Source organism: Odontomachus brunneus, unplaced genomic scaffold (genome assembly GCF_010583005.1).
Source record: "Odontomachus brunneus isolate Ranch 3 - 2012 unplaced genomic scaffold, Obru_v1 Obru_scaffold_040, whole genome shotgun sequence".
NCBI classification, from domain to species: Eukaryota; Metazoa; Arthropoda; class Insecta; order Hymenoptera; family Formicidae; genus Odontomachus; species Odontomachus brunneus.
The window spans coordinates 1253292-1272009 of NW_022639490.1; the positions used below are offsets into that span (position 1 = coordinate 1253292).

The 18718-nt window shown below is 38.9% G+C and overlaps 2 protein-coding genes across 12 annotated transcripts; one reads left to right on the forward strand and one right to left on the reverse strand.

The window, feature by feature from the left end:
- On the reverse strand, positions 1-9317 carry LOC116844286 (Meckel syndrome type 1 protein-like). 3 transcript variants are annotated; one of them, XM_032815623.1, is made up of 5 exons: positions 9004-9317; positions 6120-6416; positions 5172-5577; positions 916-1277; positions 1-630 (listed from the first exon to the last, which is right to left on the reverse strand). In XM_032815623.1, the coding sequence occupies exons 1-5, from the start codon at positions 9078-9080 to the stop codon at positions 192-194; spliced, it is 1581 nt and encodes a 526-aa protein (XP_032671514.1). In that variant the 5' UTR covers positions 9081-9317; the 3' UTR covers positions 1-191. The 3 variants fall into 3 exon arrangements, 1 of the variants encoding a protein (XP_032671514.1); XR_004378060.1 differs by lacking the exons at positions 1-630; positions 5172-5577; positions 6120-6416; positions 9004-9317 and adding exons at positions 1979-2048; positions 2776-3068 and having other exon boundaries at positions 1129-1277; XR_004378059.1 differs by lacking the exons at positions 1-630; positions 5172-5577; positions 6120-6416; positions 9004-9317 and adding exons at positions 1979-2048; positions 2732-3068 and having other exon boundaries at positions 1129-1277.
- On the forward strand, positions 447-18645 carry LOC116844288 (rhomboid-related protein 3). Of its 9 annotated transcripts, XM_032815635.1 has the most exons (8): positions 447-595; positions 3147-3358; positions 3451-3688; positions 13732-13810; positions 14149-14337; positions 14420-14532; positions 14647-14865; positions 15139-18642. In XM_032815635.1, the coding sequence occupies exons 3-8, from the start codon at positions 3636-3638 to the stop codon at positions 15650-15652; spliced, it is 1167 nt and encodes a 388-aa protein (XP_032671526.1). In that variant the 5' UTR covers positions 447-595; positions 3147-3358; positions 3451-3635; the 3' UTR covers positions 15653-18642. The 9 variants fall into 9 exon arrangements, with proteins under 9 accessions (XP_032671526.1, XP_032671518.1, XP_032671520.1 ...); XM_032815627.1 differs by having other exon boundaries at positions 14420-14865; XM_032815631.1 differs by lacking the exons at positions 447-595; positions 3147-3358; positions 3451-3688 and adding exons at positions 12238-13238; positions 13340-13545 and having other exon boundaries at positions 14420-14865; positions 15139-18645.
- Positions 18646-18718: the final 73 nt, after the last annotated feature.

Consider the following 18718-nt stretch of genomic DNA (forward strand, 5'->3'; position numbering starts at 1 on the left):
TTGAATTTAGTATGAGATTTATTAACAATATTTGTACAAGAGACAGAATTATTCCTAATTTTAATTATGTCCCACATCTGAATTCTCTATTTACAATTTAATATAATCTATAACAATAATAAGATACCAGCTTGATACAATTGAGTCTCGATAGATACCCATTAACTTTATTAATCAGTCTGCTCAATTGTTTAGAATAAGCTTGTGCTGTTTAGACTTGTAGTTAATGAATTCATTGCTTTTATCTGTATCATACGCTCCTTAGCAGCCTTAAATTGTTCAAGAACATTTTCCACACTGCTCATAAGCGCATCAGTACTTATTCTATTCGAATCATCTCCTTGACTATCAAAGCACTTCCCAAGTGCGCGGTTCTGATGAGCGATATTAATGTGAATTTCGATATCCCCACTAGATACGATCTTCAGATTTGACTTATCCAAAATTTTACCCTCGTGCGCCGCTGGAATACCGCAATACGTTATGTCTTCGAGTTCGTAAGAGCCGCCGACGAAAAATCGTCTCAATGCGTCGATGAAACTTCCCTTCGCACGCCACGTAGGGATTGTGAACTTGTACGAGCCAGGCGTTAATGGTAATGGTAATGCTGCGTATCCCTCTATTCGATATCTGGACAGAAAAAAAAGTTCGGTTGAATCAAGCAGATTTCTGATAAAATATAAACCAGAAATTTCAGTTCAATACTTTGAGCCGTGCATTTTATTCCTGAGTTAAGTTCCTTTGAATTTGGCTTATGGGGACGCTGATTACAAAGTTGAGGTCGAAAAAAGATCGAAAAAAATTCACGAAGAACGCAACACCAACCCAAAATCCAAATCAAACAAGCGACGTAGGATATTCGAGTCAAATGTTTGAGATAAAATATGTGTCGACGTGAAGCTTTCGTGTAATTACCTGGTCCAACTGTCTAGAGACGCCACAGAGAACAATAAACGAGGCCAGAACGGCGACGCGCTCGCATTCGGTTGTTGAATCTCCTTCGACGGATAATGCAACAATATATCGGTGCAATAACTGAAATGTGCCGATTTATTGTCCAAGAGGCACTTTTGCGTTCTCCCGAACAGCCTCTCTTTCTGCCTCGTGCTCCAACGTTGCGGCAGATCGATGAAATAGGTGACAAATAGTCCGTCGTAAGAAAAGCCGTGAGCCGACACAATGTCCAGGCCTAAATACAGCGTGGATAGATTCGTTGGCGCCAACTGCAATTCCTTATATACCTCCGTTTCTTTGTGGGCGAGCTGTTGTTGCACTTCCTGCAATAATTATTTAATATTAACCAAAGCTATTGAGGAAAGACTGCAGCAGCTAATGTTATATATACTATATCGCGGGCCAACCATTTTATTGCTAATTATGCTTAATAGCCAAGTATTAGGTTAGTTCAAAGAGTTTGTTATGTCTGTCAATTAAGATATAAAAAACGAAATTATTCAACTTTGAAGTATCAATAATTTCTATGAATAAAACAAGTAGACTCTTTTTTTTGGGAGACTTAACGAAATCTCCCTATTTTTCTTTTAACAACTGAACTTTTTTTCTGGAATTTAGCATAGAGAATTCACACAATCTTTTTATTTATTATATTATTATTTATATTATATTAAATTTTTAATGAATTAAAAATAAAAAATTATATTACAACACGAGAATTCTCGTAATCCGTCTGCGATATGTTAATAATCAAGATGTGAACAGAAGAAACATTGGTACCATGCAAAAACATTTTTTTCTGTCCAGCAAGTTAATTGAACCGCGTTCTCATTAGAAAATGCATTTGACATCCTTTATCCAAGCAGAAAATAATTGCGTGTAAATTTTGTCTGTATATGGCAATATATAATTATATGTGATTACATATATATAAACAAAATTGATGTATGGAATAATCATATATAATTATATTTAGTTTTATATAATTAAATATCATCATTTTTATTATTATAATCCTACTAACTTGATCTTATTAACTTAATCTTCATCTTTTTAAGACTCTAATCTTAATCTTATTAACACTCTCTCTCAACCTATATACAGGTTGTTAAAAAAAAGTATTCGGCATTTATATGATAGTACATACTGAATAAAAAAAATCTTAATAAACATAGGTCGAAAGGAAATTCGATCGTTTCTGAGATGTATAAACGATTTCATATATTAGAAATTTTTCCGTGTAGACTGAAGCATTCCATTAGTACGACTATACGTAAAATGCATATCTGGCATTTCTTTATTAAAGTAATATGTTGACATTTTCAGTACGATACTTTATAACTGTGTAATCACCAAACAGATCCACAATCGTTAGTTGTATGATAACAACCGAACGATTGCCACTGAAATCTTCCTAAAGTATGTATGAAAATCGAATGAGAATAGTTTGTAAACACCAAGGTAAATATTTATCTCGACACGTATATGTTAGTCATGATACTAATGTACAAAATTGTTTATATCCTAAAAACGGTTGAGTTTTCGATCTATGTTTGCTAAGACTTTTATTCAGTACAGTATGTAGAGTAAGCGAATATATTTCGAAACACTTAAATTTTTTTCCTGTATTAGCCGTCAAATAATATAAAATTTTGATATTAGTAACAAAGAACATGTTCTTTGTTACTAACATCAAAATTTTATATTATTTGACGACAAATACAGAAAAAGAATTTAAGTGTTTCAAAATATGCTGTTCCGAAATAGGTTCGCTTACTCTATTATCTGAATTCTAAATGCTCTTTTTAACAATCTATATACTTGATTATTTGAAAGGATATAAATCTCTCGCGCAAGAGTAAATCACAGTATCCACAAAACACGATTGAATTCACGTAAATTCCTGTTCGAGCAGTGAGCGCGCAGCCAGATAATAAAAGTTTTTGCTGAGCCAGCAGATACACACGAGGTTTCCGCTTATACACACGACATATTTCCGTATCCTTCGTGCACTCACACACTTCTCGTGCGACCGTGTGTCTAACAGAGCGCGAGATAAAAAATCGCTAATTTGATTCCACGCTCCTCGCCGGCGGCGAGGTTCGCAACGCTGATACGCGTAGATCCCTACTGCCGCTTCTACCGATGTAGAATTGTGTGAAAGCCGCTTCTCTCTCTCTCTGTGTTTGCAGATACTCCTGCCCCACTGTGCACATGTAAACGCTGTGTACACGCACGTATACCGGCCGATAGCGCTAACGTACACCTTATGGAGGAGAGCGTTCAGGAAGACATTCGCAGAACCATAGGATTCAGTCGAGCGTAGGCAGCGCAGTGGTCAACTCGTTCCGTGGAGATATATGCGCGCGTGCATGAGGAAACGTCGCAACTAATACACTTAATGGTCGGTCGTCATTAATACATACATACATACATACACGCGTACGTACTTCCATATATTTTTTCCCGCTAATTAACGACGGTACGATCATGCAGCGCGACAGCACGACGATGAAACTGTTGGGCTCCGAAATTTCCGGATGTGGTTTCTCAAACGACCGGAAGAAGAAGACAGAAACCGCGGTGAATTGACGGGTCCGCCGAAGATGCCATAATTCTGCGAGCGTGCGGAGTATCGAGGAACAATTTTTGTGAAACAAACGAGGCAACGACTGGCAATCATGTTTTACCCGCAGAGAGTGATGCGGCAGATCTCGGAGGTGTCCTACGTGGGGTATGTGTGGCGATCGTTTTCCTTTTTCCTCAAATTATTCCGTCGTCACGTCTGTATGTGCCGAGCGAACGCGCTTAGACTTCCTCTAATCGTCTGAACGTGTAACGGTGAACCCTCTGCAGCTTGTCGCGTCGACGTCGCTACGATTTTCGCGAAAATCGACGACAATCGAACTCGCCTCGTGAACGCAAGAGACGAACGCGTCCGTTCGCCAAATAGTTTCATCATCGCATCGCAATTCGACACGCGGCTGATACACGGAGCGAATCGCCTCCACGTGTCGCGCCGCGTTTTCCCGATCGATCGGTTATTATCGGGGGACGCAGCACACTCGAGAACCCGTTTAACAAGACTGATTTGTTAGAAAGCACCAGTTCTGGAGAACTTAACGAGTTGTTTTCGAATACGAATTTTCTCGCATACAACTCACTATGCGACGAAAATTGATTTCACCGATTAACTGCCGCGGTAATTTATGCCAAGCATAAATTCCTGGACATGTATCTAATCCTGGATATTTGTATCGCTTTGATCTTTCAATACCTTTTAATATTTAAACCTTTAATGTGCACATATATTTTATGTTGCAAGTTTGAATATTCATATTTACTAATTGAGATAAAAGTAAGGTAAAAGTATTTAATTTCTGGATACGCACTTAATCCTGGACATTCTTGTTATGTTAGTATCTGAATACGAATATTTAAATTCAATATAAAATATATGCACATACATTCTATCCTTATTTTATTTATTCTCTATTATATATTCTATTCTCTCTATTATATATTATATATACATATATATATATATTCTATTATTCATGTATTTTGTGTACATGTATATTTTTTTATATGGGAAATTTAAATATTTAAAGACCAAAACAATAAGAACATCCAGAATTAGGTACGCGTGTCCGGGTATCGATGCTTTTACTTTGCCTTGCAACATTTTTACTTCGCAGTGATGTGTATTCTGCGAGATAAGTGCTAAAATGTGTTTTCTCCGCGGACATCGACGCATGCTGCAATACTCCCTGACTTCGCCGTCATCGCCATGAATTCCCCTAATTACTTGCGTGCATCCCGTTGCGGTTTTAACGGAGTAACGATGACGAGTGCGGGTTACGCCACGAGCTTTCTGATTCGGAAGCAGTTTCGTTATATCGACCGTTCTTGGCTCACGATTGCATTGCGTCACTTTCAATATAACATTATTAAGAATATTGGCATCCACATGATATTAACATCCAGCATACATAGACGTAAGGAAGAGACCGGTCAGCGCGGAGGAGAACGGATATAAATGTAACCGCCCCGCAACGCAAATAAACGGACTACGTCTCGCCCGGGCAACGTCGGGATCGCCATTCGCGTTTTCCACGAAAAGACCAGCTTTTCGACGCGGCGACGTCGTCGAAGAACTCCCTCAGAATGCCGTCGAGATCCGTCTTCCTCCGTCGCGAACGGCGCGACGTACTCACGCGCCGCGTGTCGTCGCGTTGCCGCTGCAGCTCCAACGGCGTCTGCTCCTCGGAGACATGCTCTATCCAGTAATTGTACTTGATACCGCTGCTATTGGTAACGTCGTAATGATCGTCATCGCCAATGACATCGGGGCTAATCGTCAGTAGTTTGCGCGCCTGGTCGTAAGTCACGGTGCAGAGCAGCGTTTCCGAGTCGCGGTCCGACCCGGTCGCGGGCTCGTCGCGTCGAGACAGATCGGCCACCACGTACATGGCAGTGCACTCCGTGTAGAGATAATGATTCGATCGGATCCTCTCGTCCGTGGCCCTGTCGTCCACCACGCTCTTGTTGTACCGCTCCCGGAAGGGCTTGCGATTCCGCAGACTCGGCAGTGCCGTCTGATTCTTCGTCGACAGATACGACCTGCAAGCGAGGTTTATAAGTGGATTCCTAGGCAAATTCATATGGCTCAAAGATCGTAGTTACTTGTTACGTTAATTTCGGAGTTGTTAATTCGGATTATTAGAGCAAAGGGAAAATGTTCACTTTGCAAATCCTCTCAACACCAATCACAAGTATCATTTTATAGACATGTCCTTTTGTTTCAGCTTATTTGCTTGGTATTTTGAGCGTGTATTTTCTCGTTTCTGACGTTCTTCGTTGATGTCATCAATTAAGATGACAGCAACGAGGGATTAGAAGTCGTAAGATGTCGCTTAGAAGTTTGTGCTGTCCAGTTTACTTTTGAGACGAGACTCGTATTTCCCGATAACTCATCGATGTCACGTGCGAGCTCGGTAGAAAATAAATCCGCGCAGAACTTATTCGTTATGAAGAGCTGAAATAACGATTCAGAGAGAACGTTTGCAAGAGAGCGAAATCGCGAACAATCGGTTCGCGCTCGACCGAATCATCAGGGATAAGCGAGTCTCCGCGGAGGATAAGAACCGAATTCAACTGCCTGCCTGTAGGGCTCTGTGAGCAGGTCGTTATCGAAGTAGTAGGAGTCGTTCTCCGTGTAGGAGTACAATCGGCCGGTTCGCAGCTCCTCGTCGTCACGTATACGTCGATGATAATCTCGCTGACAGTCGGTCAGGCAATTTTTCTCGTCCGCGTAGAAGTCGATCTCGAACGGGCTGAACACCTTCTCCTGCCAGCCAAAAATACGATCCTCCTCCACCAAGTAATTGGAGTCTCTGGTCTCACCCTCGGACTCCTCCAGCAGCTCGGCGAGCGGAGACCTCTGCTGCACGACTCGCACTCTGAAATAACAAACGAATCGCCGACAACGTTCTTGGGTGGAACTCGATAAAGGTGCCTCGCCTGGTGGGCCAGATGCCCACGCTATCCTTCTGTTTGTCTCTCCGTCTCCTCCACCTCTCTGTCGATCTTCCTCTCTTTCTCTCGTTAATTTCGCACAAATGTAAATCGCAGAATCGCTATCCTTCTCCCTCGCTTTTTCTCGCCGCGCGTGAAACTACTGACGATTAGGAAACCGGCCGGAATCGCAATAATGGTAGAATCTAGTTTATCACGTGAATAATTATTCGCAGAATCTCGCATATTAAATGGTGACGGTCACTGGCATATTATCGTGTCATAAAGTTACGTATAAAGTATAATTAATTGTGATTATGGAGTCGATTGCATGACCGACAGAGAGCTAACGAAGCAAAGTAAAAATTATACGCGTCTCAAGTTATGCTTAAGATAAATGTCTCAATGATTGAACATGTCCTAACGATTGAATATGAAACACTAATAATATATTTATATTTAGTATTTATAAAAAAAGCTTTAAGGAACTTTGCAAAAAATGCTTCTTTATATCAATTTACAATATTATTTAATGAGCATTCGATCATAGAGTCTGTATGATTCGATAATCAGGTCATCATTCGTTTTTCGATTTAGTATCGAATTACTTCAGTACAATCGACATTATCTATCATTAAAATTATAATTGATATTGATTACTTTGTTTCTTATTACTTTTCGATCGCTGACCAAGTTTTACATAAATGTCAGTTTTATTATGCAATTCCATTCATTGTTAACAGAAATATCAAACTGATCGTGATTTCTTATTAATTCAGTCATAGGAATTCTTATTTACTGTATTTTTTGTAAATTCAATCATCAGTTAATCGCCCAATCTCAACGCAATTTTGAGGTAATCGAACGTTATTATGATAATAATTGCTATTGATAGATAATCAATTTCCTCGATGACGCTTGGAGTCTCAATTTTTTCATGGAATTGAAACATTCCTCATATTTTACATTCCTCTACTGTGAAAAGAGAATAATGTTTCCTGTAGCGTTTCTCAGCACCTCGCTACGAATTAATCCGCGAGATACAGGCGAACAATTATCTCGAGAAAAAAAAAAAAAGCGAAAAGTACGTGACTCGGGTGACTTTCATAATCGCAGGTACAAATGTCAGCGGCGCGACACGTAAAGCAAAGCAAAAGGAAAGGCAACCGCTGGTGGCTGCTTATATAACGCGCCTCGAACGTGGGCGGTTTATATTAACGATATCTCGCGTAATAAACACACTCGCTCATTTGTTTCCGCAACCTTCGCACCCCCGGTTAATCGCCCCCGGGGATTTCCGGACGCAGATCGTCGTGCAAACAGGCAACACCCGCCGCCTGGCAGTTCATTCGGGTAATCGCGATTTCGCTACGAGATAGGATACATCGCGAAGGCAGAATTAGCTTTATCGATCGATTATGTAATGAGAAACAACCTGAAACAACCTGATGAGCCTGATAGATAAACGGATAATGGAGGTTCGATAAATGGAGGTTCGATTCACACGGAGTCGCGCCTCTAAATACTACTCTCCCTTGTTTTCGTAACCTTCGCACCTTTCCGCGAAGATTAGAAGTTAGTTTAGCGTTATTAGGTTGTGCAAAATTGTTCGCGCGATGTAACGAACTCGGATTTCCATTCGACACTCGACTAGGTGCCGGAAGCTTGCGAGAAACTGCTTTCGATTCAGTCAATGTCGCCAGGAATTAAATTGAATCATATTGAACTCGATATATTGAGTAAAATTTACACATTGCTTTATTTATTTATTTGTTATTTATTGGATTCTTGCGAGTTATATATTAAGTCCAGTTAATGTATACTAAATTTTTGTGTATTATGTTAATATTCTATTTATACCAGTGCTGGACATTAGTCGACTGAGACTTTCTTTTACTAAAGTAATCAGCAAACATCAATTGTCGTATATTGTAAACACGAAGAATTTAATCGACTGATAAAATTAATTATTAATCTTATATAATCAATTACATAAAAGTTTAATTAACTAATTAAACTTTTATAATATTTATAATATAAGTACAATAAATTAAACTTGTATTAATTTATTCCTTTAACCTTTTTTATCTAACAATTTATTTAATAATTAACAAATTCTATAGTAATATAATTAACATACTTATTATTTAACACTTTATTAATTTGACAAAATCAGTCGATAAAATTATTTATGATTTTATATATGACGATTAATTAGTTTTGATTATTGGTTATTTTAAAATTTTTAATCAATTGAAGTAAAAATACCAATTCCCTGACACACATCTAATTCTAAACATTGTTGTCTTGATCTTTAAATACGAATGTACAAATACTATCAATGTAGAATATATGTACATATCTCTTTTTATGTTGAAAATTGAAATACTTGTATTTAAAGTCCAAAACAATAAGAATGTCTACAATTACGTGTCCGGATATTGGTACTCTTACATTAATGCCTAATACCGATTTATACATATTGAATTGTCTTATATGTAAGAGACACGAAACACTCGAATGATGCGACACCTTATTTTTAGATTATCCATCGGCTCGTTCACCCTGTAGGTGGCCGCTATTTTCATTTTCTCCACCTTACACGACATTTTTGGTTCGAGAGTCGCGTGTTAATACGTGTTAATGCGAACCAAGCTTGATTATTCTGCGAAAAGAGAGATCGGCACGGCGGAACACTGAATAAGCTCTCGGCTGTCAATGATCTCGGATAGCTCGTTTGTTGATTTGCTCGTCGCTAGGCAACCTCACCGCTAGCTGAGACGTGATGGTAGTGGTGGTGGTGGCATCAGCACCGAAGCATGTCGCTCGTCAAATTTCTAGCTATAGGAAGGAACACAGAGAGACAGAGAGATAAGGAGAAAGAGAGCAGAAAGTTTCAAGTACGAACGTGTTCACGTCGCGTTCGAGTCGTAAATGTGATTCTTCTACATCCTCTCTTTCTTCTTATTGCCATCTTTCGCTGTTAGTGTTGCATAAAATTGAGAGTTGCGTAAAGCAGTTGTGTAAGCTTTCGTTTTCGTCCTCGAGGATTGCGTGAGGATGTTTTGATCCATAAAAATTCCGAGGGCGAGGCATCATTTATCAAGTGCGCGCAGCGTTTGCGTTAATCCTCTCGATTCACCCGGGAAACTGCTTGTCAGTGCATCGTAAGATTCACGTGCGCGCGAACGATATATACCTTCATCGTGACAGACGCTATTTTTTTATAGCGTACGCGCGCACGTAGCCTCATCGGAAAGATTCTCTCTTCCTCATAGCTTCAACGAGTTTTCAATGAGTCATCGTAACGCGCCGCGCCGATGAATACTTCGGAAAATGATGCCTCGTGATGAGATGTATTCTTAGTATCACTGAGCAACAACACGACAACATTGATATCTTGATTGACGACAACATTGGCGCGTGAAACCTTGACTGCCTCCTTAGTCGACATCCTGCATCGCAAATGCACAAGGCAGGATTTATTATACACAGATAGAATATGTAAAATTGGAGAAATCCACGATACGAAATTCAAGAAACAGTCAATTCGCCACTCACACACGCAGCTAACAACTGCGCATTTGTTAGCAGATAGATTGATGGTTGAAATTTTCTTTCTGAGTCATTCGACAACCCGGCAAGTAGAATCCATTGACGTTAGTCGTTCCGTTGTCCCAGACGCGAGGAGGAAAAAGCTACACGAGTAACGAAAGGAAATCCCCACGTCTCGGTCCGGTTTATTTCATCTCGTTCTCTTGCTAAAGACACTTGATAATTCATTAATGTGATGCACGTTAGAAGTAATAATCAATAAGTATTCAAACTAGGAAATAACACGCGCATTTGATATAAGAATTTACTATATTTAATTTAGGATTTAAATCCATTAGATTTTTATTTTTGGGGTCGCTTCAAGACAATTGTTTAATACTCATTTCGCCAATGCTATTTTTTCGCATACAACTATAATGAAATAGTACAGTCATGGAGTCAGCAACTCAGTTAAAAAAAAGAAGCTATTAAAGAGCCATTGTGTATTCGTTCATAACATGTAGGACTCGCTTAAGCAGCGGATGAGGAATACAATAGCAATGAGAAAAGTTCATATAAACCTGTGTCCTATCCGACCTTGCTTGAGAGTCATAGCTATTTTTGTGCTTCAGTAATGTGTAGCTGCTTACCTTTACAGGAAGTAAAGGCTATCTTTGGCTTGTATTTAGACAATGTTTCATATCTCCTGATATCTCCCGACCTTGTTGATTTCACACATTCTATCGATTGAGTTTATTATTATTATTATTCATTTATTATTTTGTTCATTTCATCTCATTCTCTTGCTAAAGACACTTGATAATTCATTAATGTGATGCACGTTAGAAGTAATAATCAATAAGTATTCAAACCAGGAAATAGCACACGCATTTGATAGGAATTTTTGAACATCTATAAAAATAAGCAACTATACATTACTGAAGCACAAAAATGGCTATAACTCTGGAAGTTCAAGTAGGATACATATTTATATGAAGTTTCTTCATTCTTTTTGTATCTACTGCTGAAGTATGTCCCACCTGTTATAAAATACGTACAATTGAAAAAAGAACAAAGTGCCGTGGGAGACGACCATTCGCGCGGGAAGTGAGAAAGGAAGACGTTTCTCAAATCGGCGGGCCATTGTCTATACGTTGGAGTCACGCGAGCTACTGTTAGAAGAAAAGAAAACAAAAAGAAGGAAAAAAAGAACACGTCAACAAAGGAGAGAGGTCTCGTAGTTGCGGCACTTGTTTTCTACCGTGCAATTTTCGGGACTTCATCGAGAGCCGCTCTCGCGACTTACGAAAAAGACTCGCGGCCATTCGCGGCCGTCTTTTACCGTTACGCCCGAGAACGAACACGTTCTCGTGACACCTGCTGCGAGGCAGGGGCCCGAGCGCGGAAAATTTGGCCCCCGCGTTCCAGAGGGAGTTCCTGATCGCGCTCGAGACGCCGAGGTCAGTGGCACGCTGCAGCGCGCCCGCGCGCGTTCTTTCCTTCGTGTCTCCGTGCCTCTCTGGGAGGTTCGAAACCGTTATCGCTTAGTTAGTTCCGTAGAACCGGTGAGTCTGATTCCAAGTGCGTTAGTAGCAGTTAGATGATGCGCCAGTATCACGCCAATCGTCGCGTTCCTTAATCTCGCAAGCAGATGCGCGAGGATCATATCCGGGCGCGTTCATCGTCAGGTAGCCAGATGTTTCAGTGTCCTCGGGTGTTCTAGTGTGATAGGGTTTGTTGTTTCCGAGCAGAATGCGCTTCTCCAAATAACACATCTCAGAATCATCCTGGACGTGCCCAAAACACCTGCTCCAGGACGTCTTGAATACATTCAGAATGATCGCAGGATATTTTGTATTATCTGAGCTACATCTTCTCCGTTTTTCTCTGCATTTGATAGCTTACTCTTCTAAGTATCTCGTGTTAAAAGTGACGTATTGTTGCGAAAGGTTCATCGTGTTGTCAAATAAAGTAAATGTGCCAATACCTGGACACGTACATAACGCTGCAGATATTTTTTGTTTTGGTTTTTAGATACGAATACTTAAACTTTTAACATAAAATATATGTAAATTTAAATATTCATGTTTAAAACCCAAAACAATAAGAATGTCCAGGATTAACTTCTCATAGGAAGTTTGGGTATTAAAAAAAAATGAGGTCCTTATTAGATTTAAAAAAAACATCGAGTTCATGTTTATTTTATTCGTGAAAATTATTAATCTCGAAATTGGACAATTTTATTTTCTATTTTAAGGTAAAAGTGCCAATGCCTGAACACGTACCTAACTCTGGATATTCTTGTCATTTTAGTCATCAAATGCAAATATTGAACATGTCCAGACATTAATATAACTGGAGAATGGAATCGTCCAATTTCTATTAATGATTTTTAAGAAAAAACTATCAATTCGGTATATTTAAGACAATACAAGGACTATTTTCCTTTTAAGAAAATACCTAAATGAGAATTTAATAGAAAAATAATGAATCTTTTACAACCCAATACCGCCGAAACTAAAACGAAAATTCGAATTAATCAGACAACTATCGATCTCAAGTCGCGCTAACTTCGGGTTGAACGTTCAACCCGAAGTTAGTGAGACTTGAAATCGATAGATCTTCGACCAGTTTGAATTCCAAAGACGGAGACGCGCGCGAATGATCTCTGTGTCTGCCTCCGCAATGATGAGAACGCGATGACGAGTATCTGCGACAGCACAGGCTTCTAAAAGACTCTCTATTTCCTCCTAGAAAATCTTGTAGAAGCTTGAGCTGTCGGAAGTGTTCCCTCGAGGAAAACTTTCCCGCGGCGAAAACTCGAACTCGCCGAATTCTCGCGCGACTCCACCGAGTCCTTCGGAGGGCTGGAATACGTCACGTGCGTGCGCGCTGCACAGCGACAGGTGGAACCACTCGTGCTCGGGAAGCGTCATCATCCCAGAGCGCGTCCCCGGTGCGAAAGTGGCGTGTCGCATCGGTTTTATCGATTTTTCGCGCGTATCTGCGCGCGAGAAGATAAGGGAAAATGTGTCATCGCCGTCGCCGGTATTATCGTAGATCGTGGAACGCGTCCGAGCCGCGATAGCTTCGGCGCAACCGACAGGTGCAGGTGTGCGTGCGCGCAGTAAGTCGTGAGAGTGAAGTGCGCGTCCGCCCTGCCCGCGCGGAGCTCAGCTACGAGAGATTGGCCGTGCGAGCCGTATCCCGACGAGTCACGCCTTTTCCTCGCGGTGAGTTCGAACGATCTCCGCCCGGCGACCTCCCGGCAGCCAAAAACCCGCGTTGCTCCGGCGCATTTGCCCATACATGTGCATCTGTTAACCTGATACAGCGCTTCGCTCAGAACACGCGGTCCGTCTCGCGGCGGCTGGACCTTCTCATAGGCAACTCCTCGGGTGCGGCGCGCTACACACGTCAACGCCGGTACAAGCCGGAAAGTATTCCTCTACTCCGACAGTCGGTCAATGTTTCAGGTTCAGGCACAGCTGTGTCGCTTCCCCTCTTCCACACACCCCTTGTTCAAATCTCTTTAAGATTGTAAGTAATTGTCTGATAGAGCGGGAAGCGCATAATTTCGCGCGGCCACTTGAAAGACTTGAGAGAGCTATGATATAACGCGATGTGTCGATTGCTCGTCTACCTTCGCAAGGCATACACGTGACACACACAAGAGTGCTTGGTCACTACACGACGTTGTGACTAATGTGATATTTATTTTTGCAGGAGCTTCAAGTTGATAAGAATGACGACTAATCGAGAGGGTGAGACTGCAGTAACTATCCCGCTGCAGTACAATGAAGCTGTAAGTGCTCTCTATCTGTGTGCAGTTGGTTACGAGCCAAAAAGAGACTGTTGAAAATACATGGCATTCCTTAGGTCCATTTCTCATTAATAGTTGTCATCTAAAACTTGTATCATGTGAGATATTCAGACTTTTGTTCAGAGTTAAATCCATATTTACCAGTTGAATTGTAATGTATGTGTCATTCATATCTGTAATCATGATTCAAGTAAAAAACTCTAACTCTGAATTCAAATATGAATGTCACTTGAGACGAGTAATATTCAATAGCTTAATGTGGACCTTGGATGCTTGGGCTCATGCAAAATAGTTAACATTGTGCCTTTTCTGTTTGACAGCATTGGAAAGCTATTTTTGAGAGATATGATCTCGATGGAGATGGAAAGATCTCCCTTCAAGAGTTGAGAGAGATGATACGCGGGCCAGACTTTTCCAATGATATTCCCGCTGGAGTAGTGCGCACTATAATGCGTAAGGCAGATTTGGATGATTCCGGTTACCTGGAGTATCCGGAATTTATAGCGATGGTTGGTAATGATCTTGGAGAATATCGAAAACCGACTGAGTGCGCATGATACAGCTCGTTGATTCTCTCTTCTTTGTATTTAGATCCACAGGAAGGATATGCAAGGTATATTCGGACATTTCATGCAGCGATATGTTCAATCTGTGATACCCCAACGACCAAGCCGCGCGATGAGACAGACCTCCGTGGGCTCTAGGTATTACCCTCAGCGACAATACAGTACTGTAATGCATGTCCCCTCAAGCTTTGGCGATTCCCGGCCATTTCAGCAGCAAACAAGCACAATAACGGAATCTTCTCTGCGATCTAGCGACTATCCGGATGGGCTGTACGAAGATGAGTACAGCTGTCGACCGCCAGCCGTAGCGATGATAATCATATCGATAGTAGAAATTATTTTGTTCATGTATGATGTGATTAAGCACAAATCTCTTTCTGTAGAAGGACCAGCGGCTATATTATTTATTTATAATCCGCACAAGAGGTACCAAGCATGGCGGTATCTAACGTATATGTTCGTACATGTCGGGTACGTATCGCACTTTTCTTTTTTTTCTTATCTTTCAACATTCCTCTGTAAAGTTAAGATCAAACTCAGCAGTAATATTTTATTTGATTAATTATCAAATCAATTACATTAATATCATCAGTGTTATATCAGTCAAATGTAGAACGTTATGTTATCACTCTATACAATTAATTTATTACTATATAATATTTATTACTGATATATAACTGATGTCTCATCTGTCAATTACAATACAATTGTAATCTAATGTTTTCGCATTTTCGTATTCGACAGAGTCTTCCATTTGGTTGTTAATTTACTGGTACAAATTATGTTGGGCATTCCTCTGGAGATGGTACACAAATGGTGGAGAGTATTGATCATATACATAGCCGGAGTGGTGGCCGGCTCGCTCGGCACATCCGTCTCCGATCCGACGGTTTATCTAGCCGGTGCGTCAGGCGGAGTATATGCGTTAATCACCGCTCACGTGGCGACGATTATAATGAATTGGTCGCAAATGGAATTTGCCGTCCTGCAATTGTTAGTGTTCCTCGTCGTCACCAGCGTCGATGTCGGTCAAGCCGTGTGGAATCGTTATGTTCTAGACACCAACGACCAAGTCGGTTACGTAGCCCACTTGGCCGGTGCCATAGCGGGACTTCTAGTAGGTATAAACGTGCTCCGAAATCTCGAGGTGAAGACTTGGGAGAAAGTCGTCTGGTGGGCTAGCATGTTTACTTACACGGGTCTCATGACCGCGGCTATCTTGTGGAACATATTGTATACGTCGTATTACGAGCCATGATCAAGATTTGTTGACATTTGCCGTTCTAGACTCACTCGCCATCGATATGGTAGAATCAGATGCATCGTCGCTGTTTCAGCGAGAGACAAAGAATCAGTATCGAGATTTTACTTACATATGCACAAATTCGCTATATATTTCCGCGTTTGATATGGCATAAATTAACATTAAAATACTTAAGGAAATCGTATATTTTCGTACGGATATTATCGCGAAGAGATGAGACTCGCAAACCTGCATCGATATCGCTATATCTGTATGTGTGCAAGTAGTATTAAACAATGCAGTATTTTTAAGTGCCGTTATCAAGAGCAAACAGTAGAACATCGTATTCTGTGATACTTTTGCTACATGTGGTTGCGAGTTTGACGAATTGCGAGTGACAAAACTAAGCTATAGACGCGAAATATTAATTTTTCTATTTTAAGACTATTGTCTCTCATTGTTCGAAAATACTACCTCCGCTAATGCGCGTACTATGATAATCATCTTGCATATAAAACATATATTAATCCTTTAGTAATACTTCATTCATCATAAAAGTATCAAATTACATCTAATATTCCAGCAATGTGCATAAAATTTAAGAAAAGAATTACAGCATACTAAATTATATAAAGTATTATTAGTGCAGTTACATAGACATTTGAAGGCATACTATTATTGATACTTTCTTCATCGTATTTGACCATACTTCATGATTGAAATTCCTATTTCTTTGTAGTAGCTGTTTTGATTAATGGTATTATGGTATTAGAAACGAGAAAATATTCTTTAAAAATTTTTATGAAATATATTGAAATAAAAAGATAGTCCACATAAAATGGCACTTGCATTGATACAAGAAGTAAAATTGCTGTAAAATTAACGTGATATGTGATTTATTTTTTAATTATGTAATTGGTCACGTCAATTTCACTATTGATTACTAATTACCCTTATTATATAATTATTATCTCTGAATATAATTATTATTATTGTATATTATTTATATTGATGGTTAATCAATTAAGAACAAAAGGGAAGTTTTCTAAATATTTTCTTAATCGCGATCGCAAGTGTCATTTTATGGATATACCTTGTTATTTTTATTTATCTTGCACAAAAATTTTGAGCATATATTTTTTCGCTTCTATCATCATCAATCAAGATAATCACGACGAGAAACTAGGAGTTTTAATAAGTTACAAGTTACTGAAAGGTATTGCCATTACAAGAGCTTATGACAAAAAATATAATTTATGTATTTCATAGACTTATACATGTAGATTGACCAGAAGTCAAGTTTAATAAAGATATATTGTCTGTAGCACTTTCTAGAAACAAGTCTTTAGTCTCTATCTTTTTGTATAAGTCCATGATGTCATTCATACTCTGCATTTGACATTTAATTGATATTCTAATTTGTAACATGTAATTATTTCGCTATAAGATGTACACATTTTGTACAATTTGTGCAGTATTCTGTGGTTCATTTGTTACAGTTTCTAGGTATACTGTTGTAATATTGATGATCATTTATGGTCATGTTATATGCGTGTTCTGGTGATAAAGCCTGCGAATTCTTTCTTTGCGAAGACAGCAATAATTATATTGAGACATACATATTTGCTCTATATTAATGTAGATGCGAACATGGTGCTACATAAACTCACACATGAAATAGTTTGGTTACATCGTCAAAAGTTCGCTTCTAAATATTTCTTTCGTTTGTAGAAATATTTATGCAAGGTACCTGATTCGCAAAGCAAGAGTATAATAATATGTTGAATGATTCTACATTTGTTTGAATATGTAATATGAGAAAAACAATCTGAAACGTGGAAACATCACAACTGTAACTTGTGTTCACAATACGAGTGTGCATTATATCAGACACAGCCAAGATAAAAACGTACTTTTTATTAGACTGATAAGAAGTAAGATTGTTCTTATGCGAACAAAGGATATATGTATATCTCGTTCTGAAAAGTCCTAACTATAGAATTTTACTTTTGCAGAAGAACACCCGCGTAACACGTTACGTTAATTTAAAGATAAACTTATGTAACGCACAAAGAAATCCGTAACGTAAGAAAGGATTTTCATAACGGATTTTTTTGTGCGTTCACGTAAGTTTATTCTTAAATTAACGCAACGTGTTGCGGATGTTCTTGTGCGAAGGTCCTGATGCAGGAAACACCGTAGATGTGGTTGTTGAGTAAAGCAGCGCCATTAATAGATTATATTATGTATACACACAGATATATAAATTATAATATATATAGCGTAATAATTATAAAAATTATATTCATAGAAATAACTATGAGTATAATTCGATTCTAATATATTACAATTTTCTTATTTTACATGGTTGAAACAATGCAACCTTCTTTTTTTTGTTGAGCAAAATATGCTGTTATATTTATTAATCCGAAAAGTGGTAAGTACGACGGCAGCTACATTATTTCAGGATGCTTTGCAAAACATCTGGATTGTAGTGAGAGAATGATAACATTAATTATGAATGTAATATTACAAGGTAAAAGTACTTTGAAGCATCCTGAATTACATTTACGACTACTTCGATTACAATATTGTTGACAGGATTTTAACGAAAAGCGGTTTTTATAAAATAGATGTAGATTTAAATATGTATATATATATATATATATATATATATATATAAAATATATATATATATATATAAAATAAAAAGAGAACGTAATGTAAACCTGTATATCAATTTATTTCTCATGTATGAATGCGATGCATTTATATCTTACATGTAAGTGCCTCGAATGTTCTCCTTATACAAGATATGAATAAACTTTTTGACCGAGCATAGTGCCCCATTTTTGTCGAAGATCGATATAGATTTATACGAATTTATATAACATTTTGTAATGGGATTTTTTTCAGTGAAAATGCCCAACGAAGTAATGATAACATATGTGTATATATTTTGTATGCGCTTTATATGCAATGAAATAAAGTGACTGTTAAACGTACAATTAATATTGCTGTTTCTTTTCGTTAAAAATAAAATTTAATTGTGATTAGAGGGAAGTGAAATATATGACGGAT

Excerpts from the sequence above, each read along its gene's own strand:
- LOC116844288 (XM_032815627.1), top strand. The coding sequence starts at position 3,636 with ATGTTTTACCCGCAGAGAGTGATGCGGCAGATCTCGGAGGTGTCCTAC. Across the intron at positions 13,811-14,148 it reads CGCTGCAGTACAATGAAGCT|CATTGGAAAGCTATTTTTGA; the intron begins GTAAGTGCTCTC and ends TCTGTTTGACAG. Across the intron at positions 14,866-15,138 it reads TATATGTTCGTACATGTCGG|AGTCTTCCATTTGGTTGTTA; the intron begins GTACGTATCGCA and ends CGTATTCGACAG.
- LOC116844286 (XM_032815623.1), bottom strand. The coding sequence starts at position 9,080 with ATGTCGTGTAAGGTGGAGAAAATGAAAATAGCGGCCACCTACAGGGTG. Across the intron at positions 5,578-6,119 it reads CTGCTCACAGAGCCCTACAG|GTCGTATCTGTCGACGAAGA; the intron begins GCAGGCAGTTGA and ends CCTCGCTTGCAG. Across the intron at positions 631-915 it reads TCTCTAGACAGTTGGACCAG|ATATCGAATAGAGGGATACG; the intron begins GTAATTACACGA and ends TTTTCTGTCCAG.